The sequence below is a fragment of the Ailuropoda melanoleuca genome, chromosome 1 (assembly GCF_002007445.2).
Source record: "Ailuropoda melanoleuca isolate Jingjing chromosome 1, ASM200744v2, whole genome shotgun sequence".
NCBI classification, from domain to species: Eukaryota; Metazoa; Chordata; class Mammalia; order Carnivora; family Ursidae; genus Ailuropoda; species Ailuropoda melanoleuca.
Window position 1 is genome coordinate 122,914,043 of NC_048218.1, and position 22,952 is coordinate 122,936,994.

General features: G+C 42.3%; 1 gene segment (V, D, J or C); it reads left to right on the forward strand.

The window, feature by feature from the left end:
- Positions 1-1,753: 1,753 nt before the first annotated feature.
- LOC105234754 overlaps positions 1,754-22,952 on the forward strand; it is a 42,584-nt gene continuing 21,385 nt past the window's right edge. Inside the window, 2 exon segments of the C gene segment in view lie at positions 1,754-1,949; positions 2,045-2,354. Of these exon segments, the coding sequence occupies positions 1,907-1,949; positions 2,045-2,354 (353 nt within the window).

A 22,952-nucleotide genomic window follows, 5' to 3' on the forward strand; every position in this document is an offset into this window, starting at 1 on the left:
TATATATATATATATATATATATAAAATATAAAATTCTAAAATATATGGAATGACTGGTGTGACAAGTAGTTTTGGACTTTCTCAGATTTGGGTTTGAATCAAGGCTCCACTGCTTTTTTTTTTTTTTTTTTAAAGATTTTATTTATTTGACAGAGAGACAGCCAGCGAGAGAGGAAACACAAGCAGGGGGAGTGGGAGAGGAAGAAACAGGCTTCCCAGTGGAGCATGGAGCCCGATGCGGGGCTCAATCCCAGGACCCTGGGATCATGACCTGAGCCAAAGGCAGACTCTTAACCGACTGAGCCACCCAGGCGCCCCAAGGCTCTGTTACTTATGTGACTCTGCACAGGTGAAACATTTAAAGATTTCAATTAGCTGATCTGCCAAGTGTGGTTGTTATAACTACGTTGATGTGTTATTTGAGGAATAAATTGCTATAAGGAATATATTGTACATAAGACTGACTGATAGTATTTATTTACAAAGCAACTAGCTTTTCCCAATCCCAGGTCCATGATGCTTGGTGTCTGCAAAGCGAGCATTATTATTCCCATTTTCAGTGACTTTCCCAAGGACAGACATCCTCCAAGTGGCATGTTCAGATGACATTGTTGGCTGCGTGGAGAGCTGGGCTCCCAGGCCCTCCCAGAGTTAGGAGGTATCATTCAGCCTCTCCGAAGTGTCCCATTTTGGAGCTCCGGACTGAGAAGGACGTCTCCCCTCAGCGCACCATTGTTCAGATGACATTGTTGGCTGCGTGGAGAGCTGGGCTCCCAGGCTGGGCCCCGAGACTGGAGCGTTCCCGAGCCCAGCAGGTCTGGGAGGCTGGCAGGCACGTGCAGTGGGTCTGAACCCGCCGTTCCCTGCAGAACGCGAGCACCTGGCAGCCACAGGGCCTGTGGGAAAAGCAGGCAGATGGGAAGCTTTGGTTGAGGTTTCTGAAGTTGATTTCTCTTATTACCTTTTTGTCTCAAGAATACTCTTTCTGCTTTGGTGTGATGACAATTTTATATTTTCTTAATTTTGAAACCATGAGTCTTCTGTCCCAGCAAGGATTTCCGGCCCTGCAAGACTCTCTTTTCCACTTCACATTTTAGTGCAGCTGCCCTAGACACCTGCTGAGGGTCTGAATGATGGGCCTGGAATATACTTTTAGCAGAATATTCTAGACACCACCCTACCAACTCAGCATAACCTCAAAGCCTGCATTTTGGGGCACTGGAGCCTTGAATCCTGGTGACAGCTCAGCACGCCTGCCTTTCAGTGCTCGCCAAGAGGAGGAGGTCGGGAGCCAAGTCTGGTAGTGGGTGTGAAGGGCCTGAACCTCCCTGCCCCGGCCAAGTCCCCTTCCTGGCCATCCCCCCTGCCCTCTCCCTCCAGGTTGATAGGCTGTAATTACCATAACTAATGAACATGGCAATATCTACGAGGCGCTGGTATACCGGCACAACTAAAAAGGAATGTTCCTTTCAGTTGAAGGTCAATGCTGCCTTGGCTGAATTGAACCTTCATTTCAGATGCATTTCTCAGCTGACCCTTCCTGAGGCCCTGCCTTTACCATTTCTGAGGGTCTGATCAGGGATGAGGGGACATCAGGCCAGTCAAGGACTGCTGTTACTGCTAGTGCTATCCCTGCACTAACATTCCTCAGTGCTTCTCAGAGCCCTAAACATTGATGTTCCCTCCCCCCTTGTAGTCAGACCTGTCCCAGCCCTATGGCCCCTCCCTCCCTCCCTCCTCCCTCCTTTCCTCCTCCCTCTCTCTCACCAGTATCTGCAGGTGCCTCAGGGAAGCAGAGGCTGAGGTCCTAACCTGCCCTCTGCCACCCACCCAGCCAGTCTCCTCCCAGCAGGTGCAGCCAGGAGGTCAAGCTGGGTTTCTTTCCAGCAGGTGGGAAGCAGAACCATGCTGGGTCCCCTTGCCCTCCTGTGCTCTCTCTTGTTTCCCGGTAAGTCTTGACTCACTCCCCAGTGCAGGGTGCAGGGGACACCCTGAGGCTCCTGGCCATCACTGTCTCACCGCTGTCCCCTTCTCCCCCGGCAGGCCTCGGAGCAGGACTCAAGCTGGAGCAGCCTGCTTTTGTGGTGGCGCGCTTGCCTTCGGACCGCTCAGCCACCCTGACTTGCAAAGTTGACAGCTCGGTCAGCTACATCCACTGGTACCGCCACCAGGAGGGTGAGGCCCCCAGGAGGCTCCTGTACCTCGACATGTCCAGGGGCTATGCGCAGAGGGATTATCCTATGAAATCGGACAAAGTCAATGCCGAGAAGGGCAGGGATGGCTACAGCTGCACCCTGTCTGTGCTGAAGCTGGAGAAGAGCGACGAGGGCGTGTACTACTGCGCTGCCTGGGAAACGCACAGCCCAGCGCTCTGCCCAGGTCCCTGAGCAAAAAGGTCACTGTCTCCCAGGACACTCCATGCCTGGTATCTTCCACCGCCTCTGGCTGTCTGGGGTCAGCCCTCAGCATCCCGGACTCTGGTGGACGCCCCTTCCGTGGGGCGACTGCACAGAACCCTGGGGACTAAGGAGCCTCTGGTGCCCAGGCTGGTGCAGACCCAGGGAGCTGTCCTGTCTGGAGAGACTTTTCTTTTTCTTTTTTCTTTTTTTTTTTTTCTGAGAGCAATGATATTTAATATTTATTATTACTGCCTTTGGAAAATACATCGACTTTCAAAAATATATGTAAATCACCCATAGTAACCAGTAATAAATTCGAGTAATAGTCAAACATTAATCACTCGTGGTCGAATCTCTACAAAGCTACTATTTTTGTTTGTTTCATGGACAACTTTTCAAAGAAAATTCCCAGGCTTACCAAAAATTACACAGTAAGTACATAGAGGTCCCGTAAATCCTCATATAGTTGGAATCACACAGGCTGCATCCAATTCAGACTGGCTTCTTTCGATCAGCAATATGAATTCATGTTTCCCCCATGTTCTTTCATGGATTGATAGCTCATGTCTTCTTATTGCTGAAAAATATTTAATGGTATGGCTGTGCCAGTTTGTTCATCTGGTCACCTATTGAAGGACATCTTGGCTGCTGCCACCTTCTGCTGATTATTAATAAAGCTGCTATGAACATTCACACGCACATTTTTGTACGGACGTAAGTTTTTTTAAGACATTTTTTATTTAAATTCAATTAATTAACATATAATTTATTATTGGTTTCAGAGGTACAAACCTGTGATACATCAGTCTTTTGGAATACCCCGTGCTCATTACATCACATGCCCTCCTTAATGCCCATCACCCAGTTACCCCATCCCTCCGGCCCCCTCCCCTCCAGCAACCCTCAGTTTGTTTCCTATGACTGAGTCTCTTATGGATTGTCTCCCCCTCTGGTTTCGTCTTGTTTTATTTTTTTCTCTCTTCCCCTGTGATCCTCAGTTTTGTTTCTAAATTCCACAGATCAGTGAGATCATATGATAATTGTCTTTCTCTGATTGACTTATTTCCCTTAGCATAATACCCTCTAGTTTCATCCATGTCATTGCAAATGGCAAGATTTCATTTTTGATGGCTGCGTGATATTCCGTTATATATATACACCACATCTTCTTTATCCATTCATCTGTCCATGGACATCTGGGGTCTTTCTATAGTTTGGCTTTTGTGGACATTGCTGCTATAAACATTGGGGTGCATGTGCCCCTTCAGATCACTACATTTGTATCTTTGGGGTAAATACCCAGTAGTGCAATGTCTGGGTCATAGTGTAGCTCCATTTTCTACTTTTTGAGGAACCTTCATACTGTTTTCCAGAGTGGTTGCACCAGCTTGCATTCCCACCAACAGTGTAGGAGGGTTCCCCTTTCTCTGCATCCCTGTCAAAGTCTGTCATTTCCTGACTTGTTAATTTTAGCCATTCTGACTGGTGTGAGGTGGTATCACATTGTGGTTGTGATTTGTATTGTCCTGATGCCGAGGGATGTGGAGCATTTTCTCACGTGTCTGTCCACTTGGATGTCTTCTTTGGAGAAATGTCCGTTCATGTCTTCTGCCTATTTCTTGAATGGATTATTTATTCTTTGGGTGTTGAGTTTGATAAGTTCTTTATAGATTTTGGATATTAGCCCTTTATCTGATACACCATTTGCAAATATCTTCTTCCATTCTGTCAGTTTGCTTTTGGTTTTGTCAGCTGTCTCCTTTGCTGTGCAAAAAATATTGATTTTGGGGGACTTTTCTAAAGATTGTTCAGGGCAGCACTTCTGAAGCATTTGGAGCAGAATCTGTGCTGTTCAATGCAGGAGCCACGAGCCACTAGCCACACGTGTCTCCCGAGCATGTGAAATGTAGCTAGTCCACTAGTCCAAGCTGAGATGGCCTGCTTATGTAACATACAAGACATATTCTGGAGACTATGAAAAAAGATGAAATATCTAAGTAATTTCTTTATTGATTACCTTTGAAACACTATTTTGGATATCTCACAGGAAATAAAAATAATCCTAGAATTTTGTTTAACTTTTTTCAAAATGCAACAGCTAGGAAAGGTGTCTCAAACTGTGACTTATATTTACTTCTACTGAACAGAGCTGTGACAGATTGGCGATTGAAGATCCTGGCCATTGCCAATGAAGAATGTGGGACTAAACTATCGTGCCAGTCATTCGAGAGAGAGATTTATCATTAAATGACTGAAAGGGAAGTCAGCTGAGATGGGAAGTCAACTCCTGATTCCAGTTTCTAAGTTGCTGCCCTGCCCACTGCTGGTTACTCTGCAGTGGAGACTCAGTGAGCAGAAGCACAGAAAACAGCAGAGCTAACTTCTCAGCAAACCCGCGCACTGGCACGCCTGGTGCTCAACTTCTGTGGGGGGACGTGCATCAGCCCTGGATGAGACCAGGGGCCCTCCACCTTACACTGCTTGAATGCTACTCCATGTGGGATTTGGGGTCCACATTCCCTGGACCTCTATCCTCTCCTCTGTTAAATGAGGTGATTTAACTGCCACAATTATGGGACTGATTTCTGTAATAAAGAAAAATTATCCCATATCACTATGTTTACTAACTTCTTATAAAGTTAGTCAACTTCTTGACAAAAAAAAAAGAAAGAAAGAAAAGAAAAGCTATATTACTGATCCATCAGCCCCAAGCAAGAAATCCCCTGCTGCCAAATGTGGGGAAGAAGAAAAAGCTTTCTGAGGAGGTCTGAACTGAATTAAATGCATTTTCAATTGAAAATTCAAATTTTATGTACAACTTAACAGCATTGGTAAGCATGATTACTGAAAGTCCAAATCATCTGTAGTAAATTGGTCGCTCAGGTTCAGTAAGTCCTCATCTGTCTCCCTGAGCTTCTGTTTCTGCAGCAGAAGATTTATATTTAACACACACCTGCTTGTGAAAAACCCAACACCCCTACCCCCCACTGAAGGCTGGCCCAAGGCTAAGACCTCCAGCAGGTGCAGGAAGGGGTGGGAGGAGGGTCGGTAACTTACCTTTGCTCTGTTTTGGGGATGTTCCTTCATGTGTCTCTCCCATTTCGTAATACCCTGAACCCTTTTCCTCTCAGTGCCTGACTCCACACAGGAGTGACGCTGAGACCTGACTGTGACAATTTAGTTACAGAGAAGTTAGCTAAATCGGAAGCCCCTGTCACGAGAAGTTTCCCCAAGTCAATGGAAATCTCAGTTTTCGACATGGGTCCGTAGTGCCCTTGAATTACAGGCTGAGAGGATAGTGGCCTTGTGCATGGAGCAAACAACCCCTGTGTGGAGGGAACAACAAGTCACATTTGGAGTAATTTTCTACCCCCTGCCCTTGTCCTTCTGGCTAGTTGAGCTTCACCAAGGACGCTGCGGCCACACACAGTAAAGGCAAAACAGCCAGAGACCAACCAGCCCTTCCATCCTACATATATGATTGCTAATTAAATGGCTGTTTACATGGCTGATTCTAACGACACTGAAAGCATCGTGTTAGAATGTACAGGACCCAGTACGGTGGTGACTCCATTAATGTCTGTTGAAGTGACATTGACATTTTGACTATGAGAGAGGGGCTCACATTACCTCATGGGTGGGGAATTTTGCATAGTTGCATGGTTGAGATAGCCTGATGATTTGGGCTCAACTCATTTATTTCATTCCTGAGGTGGGTGAGACAATGATTTTGAGTAAGAGAAACAACATTATATTATGAAATTAATGGTGAATAATGTCTAAGAACATCTCAAAAAATCCGTTTCCATAGTTATGTTATCCATTCCCCACTGATCACACACACGAGTACTGTGGAAAAGTCATGTCTGTTCCCTCAGCGTCGTCTTCTAAAAATCACAATTCTGAAAATTTCTGGGCACATCTAGAAATCTATGCAGACTCTTTTGTGTTGGGTATTCTTATGTTCCACCCCCAGAATGCGTCAGGGACACTGTCTTGGGTAGAGGAAATGTCTTGGAGAGGTCGCTTCTAAACATCGGGATCAGGAGAGCTTTTACTATGTCATTTCCATATCCTTATTGTCTCATGGAAAACCTGTATGGCTTTTTTTATTTTAAAATTTACTCTTACAAAGAATTCACATGTTACTTGATATTAAAATTCTTACATATTATTGGGTACTTAGACACATCATGTGAAATCTGACAGTTAGAAATGTGTATAATAGCCTCTTTCTCAACCACTATCTCTCCCCTCTTCTCCAACAACCTTTGCTTCATTTACCAAAAAAAAAAAAAAAAAGTTTCTCTGCTGATTGCTACTGACTCTGTCTGCCAAGCTAGACACCAGGTTCATGCTTGGAGAGCTCAGAGTAGCTTTGCGGCCTGAGTGTGTCTTTTTCCCTGTGTAGGGCAGGTACCAGGTGTTATAGAGAAGGGCACAAATAGTTAGTCTTCCTATTAACATTGCACTATAATTTCCTTGGTTTCTTTACATCTGTTGTCCACATGCAGATACAGGAATGAGATGGTCTCAAGCAGAATTGCACACAGCCATAGTTTTGTTCAACATAGTTGTTTGGCACTTTTATTGCCTGAAAACATGATCTGCTACTGTTCATGGAAGTTGCTAGAAAATCAGCCTCACATGTTCATCTGGACACTGAGAAGAAGGAACCTGTGTGCCCCCACTATGGGGGCACAGATTTCTCCCTCAGGCAAAGAACAAGTATGGATGCTGAGGGGCACAAAGGGTGGGCTCTGTAAAATCAGTGCTCCATTTTTCTCCGCATTGCTCTGTGCCCCAGGAACCTAACCCTTGTGGATTACAGTAATGGGACTCTTTGCTCTGATTTCCAATGGAAAGTTGGCCAATGGAAATTGAAACTCAAAGAACCATCACCATGTCACCTGACAAAAGCATTTCTTTTCGGCACTAGATTTCCAAGCCTGTGGATTCAGAGCCCTAAGAAAAAAGAAACACAGTCCTCTAGTGGGTTGATTGGTATAAAAGGAAATGGCCCCTCCCACATGCACTTCTTGGTTCCTGAGCATGAACCTCTGGGTATGGCGGGAGTTGGCACTATATGTTGGCCCCTGTGAGGATGCAGGCCCCCTTCAGGGAGGGACCCTAAGCTCATTCTGCTGCCACTTCCCAGTCTCTGCTGATGCTTCCATTAGCTGCTCTGAAACAGCAAGCAGAGACTAAGGAAACCATGTGTGCCGTCCCCAAGTGCCCACCTCGTCATGCCCAGGGCACGGTAACAAGAGGTAGTTGTCCATGTGAAGGAGCAAAAGAATGAAATCAAACAGACAGTCAAATAACTGAGTTCTATTTTCCCCCCAAAAGTAAAATAAGTTGCAGAGTTGGGAGATTTTATCTAGTTCCTTTCATTTCTCTTTCCACAAAACCACTCTAACAGAACAGGATGTGCTCTGTTCCTTCAGGAAAAAACATGAAGCTGGACAAGTGTTGAGAGATGATCAGTAACTTCTGTGCTTTTCTAGTTAATTAACTTAGCAGAGGGGAGCGTGTAGATTGTTTGTAATGCTTTTGTTCTTCCGTTATATCAGGGACCTCAGGTATTTGTCCAGTTATTAAGGAAGTCATCATCCCCTAAGTAGAGTAAAATAAATAAAGAGATCTCTGTGTAGATAAACGATTATAGGGCTTTATGAATGAGTATGATGATGAATCCGGTTCTGAGTTCTTGATGCTCTTTAATACAAAAAGAAAGGTACAGTAGTGAGCCAATCCTAACTCTTACGAAAAGAAAGCAGAGACTTTCTTATGCCCCTTTGATAAGGTCAACTAAAACCCAGCCTCTCACGTTTGTTATAATTGATTTATCTTTTCTGTCCTTCCCTCATCTACCGTCCTGCCACCTATCAGCCAACATTTAACTGTTTCACTCACAAAGTGATAATTCCTACCTACTGTGAGTTCCATCGCCTTGATTTTTTTAACTTCTAAATTGAAGTCACCGAGTAGTTACCAAAACTCTAGTTATATGCTGAAAGTGATAGAATTAGCATTTGTAGTTCACAGGTTAACAGATTTCGTTGATTGCTTTCCTTTGCTCAAGGAAAAAGCATTAAGTTCTTTCTAAAATGTAATAAACATAATGTTCTGATAAGATCTCAGTGATAGTTACTTTTAGGGAGAAGTCCTTCTGCATCGGGTAGGTAGTGTATTAAGCGCTTTAATACTTCTTGTTATGTAATGCCTCAGTATCAGAGGAAAGAGGAAAGGGAGTCGGACGGCTCTCAAGGTACCCCCGCAGATATCACTGAGCCTGCCCTAAATGTCTGGTTGACATAATTTCCCATTAACTCGCATTCCTATTTAGAGACTGTATCTTGAAATGGTCTGAGTATCTCGGAGAAGTAAGGTGCTCAGAGATTTTCAGTAATTGTGAAAAGCTCAACCTGAAGGTGCTGGCAATGAACAAATGGAATTCATATGCATTTAGCCGCCAGATAATGTGCTAGACGTTGAGTCTGCCGAGGAAATCACGTGATCATCCTAAAAATCCTGCAAATACACCTGTTTCAGGGAAGAAAGAATTGATGCTTAGCCAAGAGCAGAAACCGCAGGGAGGAACCTTTACGTCCCAGGGCGTGGTGAGAGTCAGTGGTGGGTTCAGGGCTGGTTAGTGCACAAGGCAGTTCTGACAACGAGGCCAATCCTACCGACCGGCGGGGCAAAGGGCTGGAAGAGGGTGGGAGGACCACTATGAGAACTCACTCTTCTCCCATGTGTAGTGATGTCCTCATGTGATCGAGCAGGAGACAGAGAAACGGAAAGGATGAGGAATGTGCCAGAAGAGATTGTCCTAACCTGAAAGAGGCTGTTCCAAACCAGAGGAAATGATTTTCAATTGGTAAGGTTAGCACCTCCCTCCAATATCAGAATGTGGAAGGGATACACATATAACTTCTCAACAATACTGACGCTTCCCTCCCTGCAACACACCCGGAGCTGTAGCCTCTGTTGTTCTAGCCAGTGCGTCCTGCTGGACGGTGCTTACAGGAGGGGCACAGTGGGCACCAAAATCCATCCCGTGCCCACCCCCCTCTATACTCTGAGCAGCCTGGAGAAAAAGTGACTTTTTCTAATTATTCTGCCAAGGCTGTGCCATTTTTTATTTAGTTAAAATGAGATTTCTGTGCTACAGAGACTCTGTTCAGGAGGTAGTAACTACATAGGGTTATGTAGACAAGATAGAGGGTATTTAGAAAACAGTCGGTGAAGCCTTCTGAATCTAAGAAAGATAAAGTAATCTACAAAAAGTATTGCCAATGAACCAATGAAAATACTATTGTTTGAATCTAGGAACCAAACTTCACAATTCAAAGCCTTGAGAGAAACTGACAGTCATGAGAAATGCAGTAAAACAGCAACAACAACAAAATCCGGTGTTTGCATAGACCCCGGGGCCCCCGACTGTGGGGTCAAAGGAGGAGGTCAGCTGGGGCATCTCCAGAGCTGTCTTCTGGGGAGCAGAGGTGCTCCCACCCCAGCGACTGGTGTGAGATGATGAGATGAGAAATCCAAGATGCGTAGTACCCAGCCTGGAGGACCACTCCGGATTATCATCAGTACTTCTTTGAAATTTCACATCTGTCTCTACTCCTTAATATGAAACAATTGGGACAATTAATTGAGAAAAGTCTTTCTTGTGGCACATTTGCGATATTTCTAGCTGCACTAGATACGCCTGTGTTTACGTCTCTGTCAGTCTCTGTCTCTGTCTCTGTCAGTCTCTGTCTCTGTCTCTGTCTACGTATATGTCTGTGTCACTTTCTCTACCTCTGTCTCTATCATCTATGTCTGTATCCATTTACTCCTGTCAAACTATCCTGAAATGGACTGATGGGATTGTTGTCACCACAACCTGACCAATATTCTCCCGAAAAATCAGAAACCTCATTAGGAATTGCATGGAATGGTGGCCCACATTTCCTTCCTGACACCAGCAGTCACACACACTGATCTGAAGCACTAACACTGATCTGATCCTCTGGCCGTCAGGGTTCTCAGGTCTCCACCTTGTCCATGGAGGCAAAGCCTGGGTAGACATGATGCCCAGTTACAAGCAACCATCTATCACTTTTCTCTGAGCTAGTAAGTTCATTCTTCCATCTGTTCAGAGTATGTGAGAGCCCTGAGAAATTAGTTAATGCCTTCTCCAATATTTTGAGGAAAAGTCTGTTTTGTTCTCTCTGTCTCTCTCTTGCCAGTTAGTAGTCAAAATGACACAACCAGAAATATCTATAGCCATAGTAGAAAAAAAGGAATAATTACATTTATGTACCATACTCAACATTGCACCTGCTCTCTTAGCCATTTGTTGGTACAAAAAAAAAAATGAATCAGGCTTTGGGTATCTGATGCATATCTGGTCTCTTATAACACCTGCTCAGAGGCAGTAAGAGGAGAACAATAAACAGGCAGCACTGAGACATCCTGTCTCCTCCACTGGGATTCTTTCTATACAGTCCACAGAACACAGTAGATGAAGCCACGTGCAAATGTACAAAGTCTTAGAGGAGCCAGACAGTCAGCCCCAGAAATCTCTCTTCAGTTCTGGGTTCTCACCCTTTCCACATGGGCAACCTCAGCCCCAGTCCCAGCCTCAGCCTCAGCCCCTTCCCTGTGCTCCCTGACAGGTACCTCAGTCCTACAACAAGGGGGAAAGCAGCAGACAGTTAGTAGCTGTGCCTGCAGGATGCCAGCCTTCCTGCCGCATCTTCCCATGGACCCTATTGCCTCCTGATGACAGCTGCTGTCTGGGGTTGTTGAACAGCCTGAGTGAGTCCGGGACTGTCAGTTCTTTGTCCTGAGATTTCCAGGGAATGTCTATGGTTCAGGCTGCATAAGAAGGGGCTTGAAATGGAGAGAGGGCACATGACTGTGGTCATGGACGTGACTGTGCGGGCCAGGCTCAGCACCAAATGAAGGAAGATGAACGCAAGTGCAGCTGGGATACAAGCGCTCCCACGTAAGACCCTTGTCTCTGGTGCCTGACCTTGCCAGGGTCTGCACATGCCTCGTCTCTAGGGCAGCCTCCGTACACACTTGCTGAATTAATCTGTGAATCAGTGAATGTCAGGAAGCATTACTGAGGAAGCACATTTAGAGTACTTCCTGTAATGAATCCTAAGCATGCATTCTAGAACCTTGGGAGAAATATATATCCACAGACACCTCTGTAAATACAGACATTCATATGTACATATACATGGATACATATTCTTATTACATGGTAGTATACAATATATTATGTTATAAAAAGTACACACAGAAGAAATAAAGTATCTTGTTTAAGAATGTGGGTTCTAGACATAGATCCTCTGGTTCGAATTATTATTCTGCCACTTACTGACGTCAGACCTTTGATAAAATGCCTGGTGTGTCAAAAGCCTCCCGTTCCTCATCTGAAGCATAGAAACAGTAATAAAAGCACCCATTTAGTAGGCTTTGTGAATATTAAATGAGATAATGGAACCAACATGTTTGTAGCACAGCACCTACCGTGTGGAAATGCCTACACTATTGTGAGCTATTAATGTTATGAAAACTAAAGAAAATAACATCTCTATTTTTGAAAGTGCTTAAGATAATGAATGAAAGATAAATTCTGACTTTGTTTACTTCCCTGTTTGAATAATTAACAAAGAGAAAACACATTTTTCCATGAATGTATCTGAAGAGGCCATTTATCTCCCTTCTTGGCTCCCAGCATCTGAAACCTCATCTACGTCCAGGGAATTCCCCACCTTATGGATCTTAATGAAAGAGCGAATTCATTCGCACTATAGGAAGGAAAAATGTCAGATACTGTTTCTTAGCCTTCCTTGAGGTAAAGTCATGTAGAAAGTGTGGGCTCCCTCAATTAAACATACTCACACAAGTGCCAGCCCTTCTTCATAGAACACATACACAGAGACACACAGATGGACACACAGGCACACCCACTCTCAGAGGGACACACACACAAACGAACACATATGCACAGAAACACACATGCACACAAACACAGGATCTGGAAGGAGATGCCTAACAGTAATGGCGGAGCAGGGGACCTCCCTCCAGAGTGGCCCTATGTCTCCTCTCCCTCTCCTCCTCCTTCACATTCCCAGGAGGCACCTTCCTGCAGAGGAAGTCAGTCCTCTTAGTTGTAGGCCATTGGCCTTCTGGTCTACTGTCCTCCACCTCCCCAACCCTCAACAGCCCAGTGTGGATCACTTCAGAAATGGTATTTATTGGAAAGCAGGGACAATGGGGCAGCTGCCTCAGGAGGAAAACCCAGCCATCCTGGCTTCTTCCTCTCTTTTCTCCTCAGGCACGACCCAAATCAGAGTTCACATCAGCTCCACATGGTATGTGACAGAGCCACACGTAAGTTTTAGGCAGAACTCTTCAAAGTTTTAATACATGCAAACATTTAGAGAAAACCATATGGAAATCATAAAAGGCAAGCAAAAAAGCTTCACTGAAGAAAGGAGGGAGGAAAAGAGGAATATGGAAAATCAATGCAGAAAAATAAAATACTAATAATATGTGACTGATTTTCCAGGTAACTACCTCAAAATGGTCACCAAAGCTTTTCACAATGAAAGTTGGTATAAATAAATAATGGTTGACAGTATGGGGACATTAAATTTGTGAAATCATAGTAGTAGTAATGATATGTAATCATTTCAAAAATTCACTATTATCCAGAACCTGGACTAGCAGTTATAAGACTGAAATACTCAGTTATTTAACGTGCACTAACTTCTGCGATAGGATTGTTATCACATCTATTTTCAGATGAGGACTTTGAGGCAGAAAGAGATTAAGAAATGTGCACAGTTTCAGGCAGCTCCTGAGCGACAGACATAAACACTTCATAGCCTCAGACATGAAAAACTGCTCCAGTGACATGGGGACACACTCAGAATATAAAGTGAACTGAAACAAGAAGAAAACAAAACCCTGTGTGCACCTGTGACTCATCAATGTATGTCTCTGTAGTCCCCAAAATAATATTTATGTCTATGTATCTGCAAAGAAGAAGTCTAGAACTCCACACACCATAATGGAGCGAGTTGTTGCTTATGGTGAGATGCTCACAGGCATTTTTATCTTCATCTTTATCCTTTTTCTCTAAGTTTCTTCAAGGAAGATGTTAACCCACTGTGGCTTTCCTTGAGTCAGGTGTCACTCCTCTGTCCCTCACTGTCCTGATCTATGAAATGAAAACTATAAGCATCCATATCATGGGATTGCTGTGAAGATGGAAAAGATGAAAAACGTTTAGGAAAAAAAGGCTAACAATAAAAAATACTCTTAAATATTAGCTCATTTTTTTGCAGGGGCAGAGGGAGAGACAGAATCTTAAGCAGGCTCCGTGGTCAGCACAAGCCCAATGTGGGGCTCAATCTTAGGACCCTGAGATCACAACCTGAGCTGAAATTAAGAGTCAAACACTTAACCGACCGAGGCACTCAAGCACCAAATATTTGTTCCTCTGAAAGTTAGTATTTACTAAACGTGCAATATTTTAGAATATTATACGGAGAAAGTGTGTTCATAACATAGGTCCTAGCAAGTAGAAACCATTCTCATTTCCACACAAATCAAGACTAAATCACAAAAGAAACCACCTGTTCACTGCAGGACAATACAAGAAACAAGACTTTGTTCCCCACAGTGTAGACAGAAGTGATACCGAACATTAACTGACACAAATTATTACAATGTGCCACAGGACACGAGTGATTAGGTGTCTTCAGAGAATAAGTAAAATGCCAGTATATTATCCATTGACTTTTCAATATAAAACAGTGAAAAGTCTATTTCTAGTAGTAAAATCTACGGTGCACTTCTTGTGGGAATATACGTATGTCCTTACAACTTTCCTGTATGAATTACTCACATTAATGATAAATTCCCCCACTAACATCAACAGATTCATTCAATCTATTGCCTACTTGAAGGCCCCACAGGCTATTGTTCAACTTTGAGATCTACTGGTGGAAAGAGGGATTTGCAGGCCAGGCACACACAAGAGATGGAATTACATGTGATCCTTCAGCCCTTCTTCTTCCAGCTCAGTTGGGCTCATGTTCTTTGATTGTCATTTTAATCCACACTGTTTATGACCATGACAGTTTCTTAATGAGGGGACCATTGCCTTCTTGAGGCTGAACAGAACCTTCCTAGTCCCTTATATTTTTTATGGAAGAAAATTGGAAGCCAGAACCTGAGTGGGACACATGAAGCGGGAAGATGAGCCCTTTCCAAAAGGAATGAATGAAAAGTGTGGATTCTGCTTCTTAAGAAAGGAATATTATTCAGCCATCAGAAAGGATGAATACCCACAATTTGCATCCACATGAGTGAAACTGGAGGGGATTATGCTAAGTGAAATAAGTCAAGCAGAGAAAGACAATTATCATACAGTTTCACTCATATGTGGAATATAAGTAATAGCACAGAGGACCACAGCGGAAGGGAGGGAAAACTGAATGGGAAGAAATCAGACAGGGAGACAAACCATGAGAAACTCTGGACTCCAGGAACCAAACTGAGGGTTACAGAAGGGAGGGGGGTCATAGGATGGGGTAGCCAGGTGATGGGTATTAAGGAGTGCACGTGATGTGATGAGCACTGGGTGTTATATGCAACTAATGAATTGTTGACCACTACATCTGAAACTAATGATGTACTATATGTTGGCTAACTGAACATATTAAAAAAAAGAAAACTTTGAACTTTGCTACATTACTATTTTGCTTCTCAAAATATCTTTGCTAAATGTGTTTTTTCATGTCAGGTAAGGAAGAGCAGTGTATGTTCGTAATACAGTGTCTTGGGATAACAGCCCTCAGGAAACAAAAGTTATGTCAGCTTGTCAATATGAGCCCTAGAAAAATCAGTGAAAAATTTACTGATAAACAAATGGAAAGAGGCAAATAATTTATGCTGAGCTCAAAAGATGGAATATTATGAAGCCATTAAAAAGGCATTTTAAGATTGGTTAATAAAAGTGAAAATGTTTACATCAAAAATAAAGTTCATACTCATACACTAAATCTCAATTACAGAAATGTCTCTACTGGTGGAAGCAAGAAAATTAATAGAAATATTAAGTTTTTAGATACCATTTTGCCTGTCAGAGAGGATGGGTTTTTCTTCCGCATTCATTTACTGATTTTATACATTTAAAAGAAAAGTAACAAGAATTTTTATAATGAAAATATTATTTCACGAAGTCACTTTTTCTTCTTTTCCAATAGTAATAAAAGCACAATTTGAAAACTTTAGAAAGGACGTAATATTGCTAAGCACAAAATAAAATTTCTGTTTATTATTCGGTACATATTATTTATCACATGCATATAGTTTCTGTTGATTCTCATTTTTAGACTGATAATGTAAAATTCTCAATTTTGAAAAATATTTATTCAGAAAGTATAGATGTAGAAACTGAGACCAAAAGAGATTAAATATATTAGTCCACAGCCAAAGGGGTAAGAAGTATAGGATGGTGCTGATTTTCATAGGCCATTAATAATGATTTTCACAAAAAGTTGGTAAGGCCCTGATAAATTTTCAATATATGAAGTTAAATAAATGGGTTAAATGGCAGAGGAGGCTGTTAATTACATGTAGTCATGAAAAAATACTATCCTCATAGATTATTTAAAGACCGGGAATATTGCTCACAATAATAATTTAACCAAAAGAAGAGAAAATATATGAAATATGCAGATCTCACTTAAAAACATTATTTATATATAAAATACCAAACAATCCTATTTCTAGTCACAAATACACAGAGAAAACTCAAAGTAAAAATAAAAGATGGGTGCCTTGTATTTTAATTTTTATATCTTGTTTTGCTCAGATTTTCTTGAAGAGTTACTGCTACCTGTGACATCATGTTCATGAGACTGGGCCAGTAGAAGCTGGTTCCAGAGACTGCTCTAACCCATGTGTCCCCAGCAGTTCCAGCCTAGTCCCTTCTTGGAAGCACCCAGATATAACTGAAATTTGATTTCTCTGAGCCTGGATCTGCATGGTGACATCTCAATTAACTTTAAAAAACATAAAAATACTCAGAGGCCTGTGCATATGGCATATCCAACAACGTCAATGAGGTATTTCAGGGTCTGATTGTTGCTTTGTTGTTACAGAAGAGTAAGGTTAGGTTTCATTTCCAGGTCCTGAATCACAGCAAATCAGAGACAGATAGATATTGGGACTGAACCCAGGAGGCCTGTCCTCCTGTTTCTGAGCAATGTTTCTGTGGTATGGGATTCCAGGGGGAATGGCTGAGTGGGTGTAAGAAACATCTGGCCTCACCCCAGACAGACACATTAACCAGGAATTTCTTTCCAGATTGGGAGCCCTCGTATGCCATCTGCCCAGCACTCACAGGGCACAGGAGGCCCCAGACCTGCTCGGATCTGTGGCAGATCATGAACAACCCCAGGGAACTATCTAAGCCACCACTTCTTCTGAGAAACTTGAACCAGCCCCGCCCTCCTGCCCCTGGCCTGACAAGTCCTGCTACCAGGGACCTCACTTCTTACCTTGTCACCAGGGAGCCAGCCAGGCCAATGGGATGCCACTGCTGGAAGCGGTCATCGTCTTGTCCCTCTGGGCCTGTGGTTGCCCCCAAGTCACTTCACTCTGCAGGAGACGCTCAAGAAATTCTTTATTATTGCCTTTTCCTGTATCATTTGCTCATGGGAATTTCTCTTCTTTGCTTGCAGTTGACATAGGGCAGGTAAAGACGAAGCATCCTGCAATGTCATTTTCTAGAACAAGAGAGGAGCTTAGCCAAATATCTTAAAAAGTGCCCATTGAGGACGTTAACAAAGGAGCCATGCACTGGTACTGGCAGAAACCAGATCAGGGAGATAATATCTCACGTTTGTCTCAATAAAGCTTACTTACAGTCACTTCACTAGGAAGAACAACAAATTTCTACTTCAACCTTGAAAATAAATTTCTTAAGGAAACAAGACGAGGCCGTGTACTACTGTGACTGCTGGATTGGGACCCACAGCATGCGTTGCCAAGAGAAGGTGCACAAGAACCGTCCTCAGGTCTGACCCACCCACATCCTGCTCCATACGGGCGACCACGGAGGCTGCGCAGCTGGGTGGCAGCCTGAGCCGCTCCCTCTGCGGTATTTCCTGAACTCTGCAGGCAGACATCTTAGATTCTGCTCACACAGTGAGCCCTGCCATGGTATCAGCAATTATGGTGCAAATCAAAGCAGTTTGAACTGATATCCCACGAAATGAGGCTGTCTGGGAACGCTGAAGATACACAGTGAATGGTGCAAAGGAAGATCCGTTTGTCTGTTAACGCACTGTAGAGAGATTTCTAGTACCTGAAGGGCTTAAAATGAAGACAGGAAAGGGGTATACAGATTACCTAAGTATTGCCTATTATTACTTCCAATTTTATTCATGGGCATTACAGTTTTTCAGAGGTAGAATGATCTGTCAAACATAGAAATCCCATGCCTTTATCACCACCCTGTGGCCATCCTGAAGTATCTACTGACCGTTCTATCCCTAAGTATACGACAGTTATTTGGGTATGGGAGACACCAAGGTGTACATCCCGTATCCTAGAGGAAGAAGCAGCACCTCACTCCACATTCAGGGTCAACACCAGGACAAAGGAACACTCTGCGTTGGAACAGACCCCTGAGAGCAACAGTTGCCTGCAACATGGTGGGCATGGCTCTGAGACCTTGTTCTCTGGGGTTCTAGAAAGAAAAGTAAAAATCCTGATTATGGATCAGATGGTTAAAAAGAAGAGTAACACATGCTTCCTTATTCTGTAAAGAAAAGATGGCAAAGATATTTCACAAATGAATCAGATTAAAAATCTGTAATCAGTAGCTGGATGTTTGCCAGTTTTCAGCAAACAGTGATCCACACAAGCCATGTGTGAAATTACACAACCCCCTCCCCCACCTCCTGAGAGTCCACTTTCAAATGTTCAAGTAAGATCTTTACTTCAGAAAACCTTGATGCTTTTGGTAACTTGGATATCTGAGCACGTAGTCACCATGCATGTGGTTCACCTCTGGTTCCTGAGACCATGATAACACCTTCATTCTGTTTCTCCTTCTAAGAATCAGGCAGTGCTATCAAGTGCTCAAACGCTATGAAAGCAGAATGAATTCCTCCCACAGCCATGTCAGCCCTTCCCAGGGCAACCTCAGGATCTTGTGTCCCACACCCTGTCCGTCGTGATTCTTGGCTGGGTTCCAGAGGGAGGAACCTGAGAGCCTGGGTGTCAACAAGACCTCAACTGTCCCCTAACACATCTACGGAAAGAAGGTAAGAAGACCCTTGAATGAAATATGGAGTCAGAGAACAATGAACCCTTTCTAGAAAGAAGTGAATGAAAAGAGGGATTAAGCTTCTCACAGTCTCTGTGCTAAATATTTTACACCGATTATTTTATTTAATCCCAAAAGAGCAGCAGAATGGACTGAATTGGCCACAGGAGGAGATGGGGCCACCCTGACTTTTCAACACACAGCAGCCATGAAACACTATGAATAGGAGGGAAAGGACGGCCTTACCCATGTGGCTTTGAAGTGACAAGATACTATGCAGCCATTTAAAGAACCTGTTTTTAGAAGAATTATATGTAAACTTTACAAATTTTTTGAGGGCCAGAGAAAATTTTCTCAGATTTGGGCCTTGGTGGGCATTTCTAAGATGTGAATATTAAGCTCCAAGGGGCCCAGAACATGTCATCCAAAGAGAGGACTTGGCCACAGGTGGAGTCAGTATTTTCAGCACTAATGCAGTCAAAATGTATTTTTTGGCTTTTACATTTAATAATGACATTATTTATGTAAGAGTAAAATATAATTGTATATATAACACTTAAAATGGTTATATATTTATATTTTCCCATTTAATACTATTACAACTCTGTAACTCCCTGAAAAAAAAATAAAATGAAAAACTAAAAATCTGCAATTAATCATAATGGCAATAGTAGTGACCATGGAACAGGGGATCCGCAAACTCTGCCCAGCCAGGCAAGCCCCAGTTTTGTAAATAAAGTTTTATTGAAACACAACCTTGAATGTATGCTTACAAACTGTCTGTAGCTATTTCCACTACAAAGACAGAGTTAAGTAGTTGCAACAGAGACCCACAAAGCCTAAAATGTTCACCATTTGGCCCTTTATAGAACATCTTTGTCAATCATTGCCCTGGAATTATATACTGCGAGTGACATTTAGTTTTATTTTATGTTTCCCTATTTCTCAGTGTTTCCTCAGTGACCCTTTGTTACATATCCATCCTCCCCATACTAACTGTCTTACTCTGGGTAAATTGCTTAATATATCTTTGGTTCATTTTCCTCATTTGAAAATGGAAAATATAACAATATTTACCTGAGAGAACTGTTGAGAGGGGTAACTTAAATAACACATATGAAATTCTTACAAGTGCTTGGAGCATGTCTAATACTCACTACATTGAGTCTTTCCATTGCTTATATGGGTTATTATGGTATATTTGAATGTAATATAACAAAATATTAAGCAAAACTCGTAATCTTCTCTTTTCTTATGTTTTATTTTAAATAATAGAAATAAGTGAAATAGACTACTTTTCCTTTCAGACATTTCTAACAAAACACCTGCTGACCTTTCTGGAATGCTGCCATGCCTGTTCCTTTCCTAACTGTCCGTGACTGCTTTTGTGCTACAACAGCAGATGTGAGGATTCACAGCAGAGACCTTAGGGCAAGAGCCTAAATGAAATATTTCTGAGCCTGCAGAAAACATTTGACAGCCTTCCTGTGCGAGAAAGAGTGAGGGAATGAGCTTGTAACTGTAACTAAAATTCAAGGTGTAATAAGAGAAAATATTGATAAATTTCACTCCATGAAAATGAAAACAAAATTTGCATGGTAAAAAGCACCATAAGTTAAAAGACAAATGACAAACCATGAGGAAATATTTACAATCTGTATAGCATGTAATGGTCCACTATCACCAAAATAAAAATTATTTCAAAAATGGAGGTAAAACATAAAAATATCCTATAGGAAAATGGCAAAAGTCATGAAAAGTCTACTCATGAAAAGAAATACACAAATAGCTCTTAACTTATACAATGTTGATGAACTTCATTTATAATAAGATAAATTTCAATTAAAGCTACAGAGATACCATATCTCACTCATAAGACTGGCAAGAATATAAGTTTATGAAACTCTCTGTTGCTAAAGCGGTGAGAGAAAACAGGCACCCATACATTTCTGGTAAGGATGAAAAATAAACCCATGTCATGGGTGGGGGGGAGTTTGGAAATATCTAACAAAAGCTCATCTGCATTTACTTTTCAACCGACAAAAATACTTTCAGAAATTTCATCTAGGGGCGCCTGGGTGGTGCAGTTGTTAAGCGTCTGCCTTCGGCTCAGGGCTTGATCCCGGGGTTCCGGGATTGAGCCCCACATCGGGCTCCTCCGCTATGAGCCTGCTTCTTCCTCTCCCACTCCCCCTGCTTGTGTTCCCTCTCTCGCTGGCTGTCTCTCTGTCACATAAATAAATAAAATCTTTAAAAAAAAAAGAAATTTACTCTAAAAACACAAAGACACAAAGATAAAGATTTGCGTTGCCTGATGGTAAAATTGGCTTACAAAAAAATGGAGACCGTTGTTCACATTTCTCAAGTATATTTCTGTCAGCACGTTCTATTTTTCAGTTAGTGAAGCCTATGGTCTTTTACAAACACAATCCCAAACTGCTGACACAGGAGGCCTGGTGTTCCTGAGAACAGAAGAGCTTTTCCTTTGATGCATCTCTGAGCAGTTTCACGCGCTTGAGCACCTGGAAATCAAAATCTCTACCTCTCTGAATACTGTGCCTGGTAATTTTGAAAAGTCATTGGTTGACCAGTTAGCACTGATCTTCTTTTTCTTTGTTTTTTTTCTTTTCTTTCACTTTCTTCTTCCCTCCATTCCTTCCTTCCTTCTTTCCTTCCTCCCTTTCTCCCTTCTTTCTTCCCTCCCTCCCTTCCTTTCTCTCTCTCTTTTTATTTGCTCTCATCATCTCCATTTTCTATCAGCACTCTTCCGTGATTACTGCCTCCATCAAAACAGACATTTGTGTCAATTAATCTGAGGAAAACTTATAAAATATCAGATGACATGAAGCCTGTATTCAAGGAATTTCAAGGAACTCAGAAGGTAATTGCGAGTAAAGGTTTCTACCTGCTGGTCCTGCCATGAAGCTCAGGAGAAGGCTGGCATTTTTGTAGAGGCTCTAACCAGTGTGACAACCTCTAACCAGGCTGGATCAAGGTATTTGCAGAAGGAACTAGGCTCATAGTAACTCCTCCTGGTAAGTGACTTTGTTCTTTTTGGGTCCTGTGAATGAAAAACTGATAGGTGCTTTTTAGAAAAAACAATGCAGAATCAACCTGGCATTTGGACAGCAATTTTGCAGCGACTGGCCACGTATATGGAAACAAAACTACTCTGTAAAAGTTTATTTAATTCCCAGCTTGCAACCAGATTGAAATTCTACTTTTACAAAATATATACACAAAAGTATAGATGCAGGCTTGAAATTAAAACATTTCTGTGACCGTGTCTGTGATACATTCATATAAGTTATTGATTCAAGACGTTTTTCATGTAGGTGGCCTTTTAAGTGAGACACTCGTTGATGAAGTACCTGCAGTAGTAATGGTGCTCCCTTCTTAATGAGTAGTGCTCCTTTCTCTAATAACCTGCAAAACCTGTGTGATTGCTTTTGATCTCATCTTTAAGAGCAGGGGAAAAATTTAACNCAAAAAATTTAACGCTTACAGTGGAGGACTATACAATATCAATAAATCGACCTATTACTATTACTGTAGTTTCTTAGTGGGTAGGCTGAGTTTAGTCAATATCTGAACTATTGTGACTCTTGTGACTTTGCCTAGAGATGATCCAGTTTAATGGATTTTGTGAGCTCCGTAATCCATTTCAGCACCAGGGTCCATGAAAAGAGACTGTCAGCATGGTTTTACACCCATGTTTGTTCATTTATTGAAGACAATGTCTGTGCTGGACTCTAGAGATAGAAAGGTGCACAGGACACAGTCCCAATACTCAAAAAGCTTGCAGCCTAGTGGATATATATTCTAGATGGTGGCTTGATTGAGCCCCACATATTTTGGCCTGTGGTTGCCAGACATAGAATGCCAGATTCATGAGCTCTTTTGCTTTCTTAATTTATACAATAAATACTTATTGCTTATAAAATCTGTATATTTGTTTAGTGGAAAATTTGATAAAGGGACCCTAAACCATCTTATCAAAGACAATAATACTATTAGCTAATATTTATTGAGAGTCAGATACCATACTGCCTAGTTTCTGTGCCTCATCTCAATCCTTAAGAACACTACACAGGGAATCTTCTTATTCCAATTTCACCGATGGGGAACCGAGGCTTAGAGATGTCAATTGTTTGTCTACATTCACGTGGCTAGGTACTATGGCAAAGTT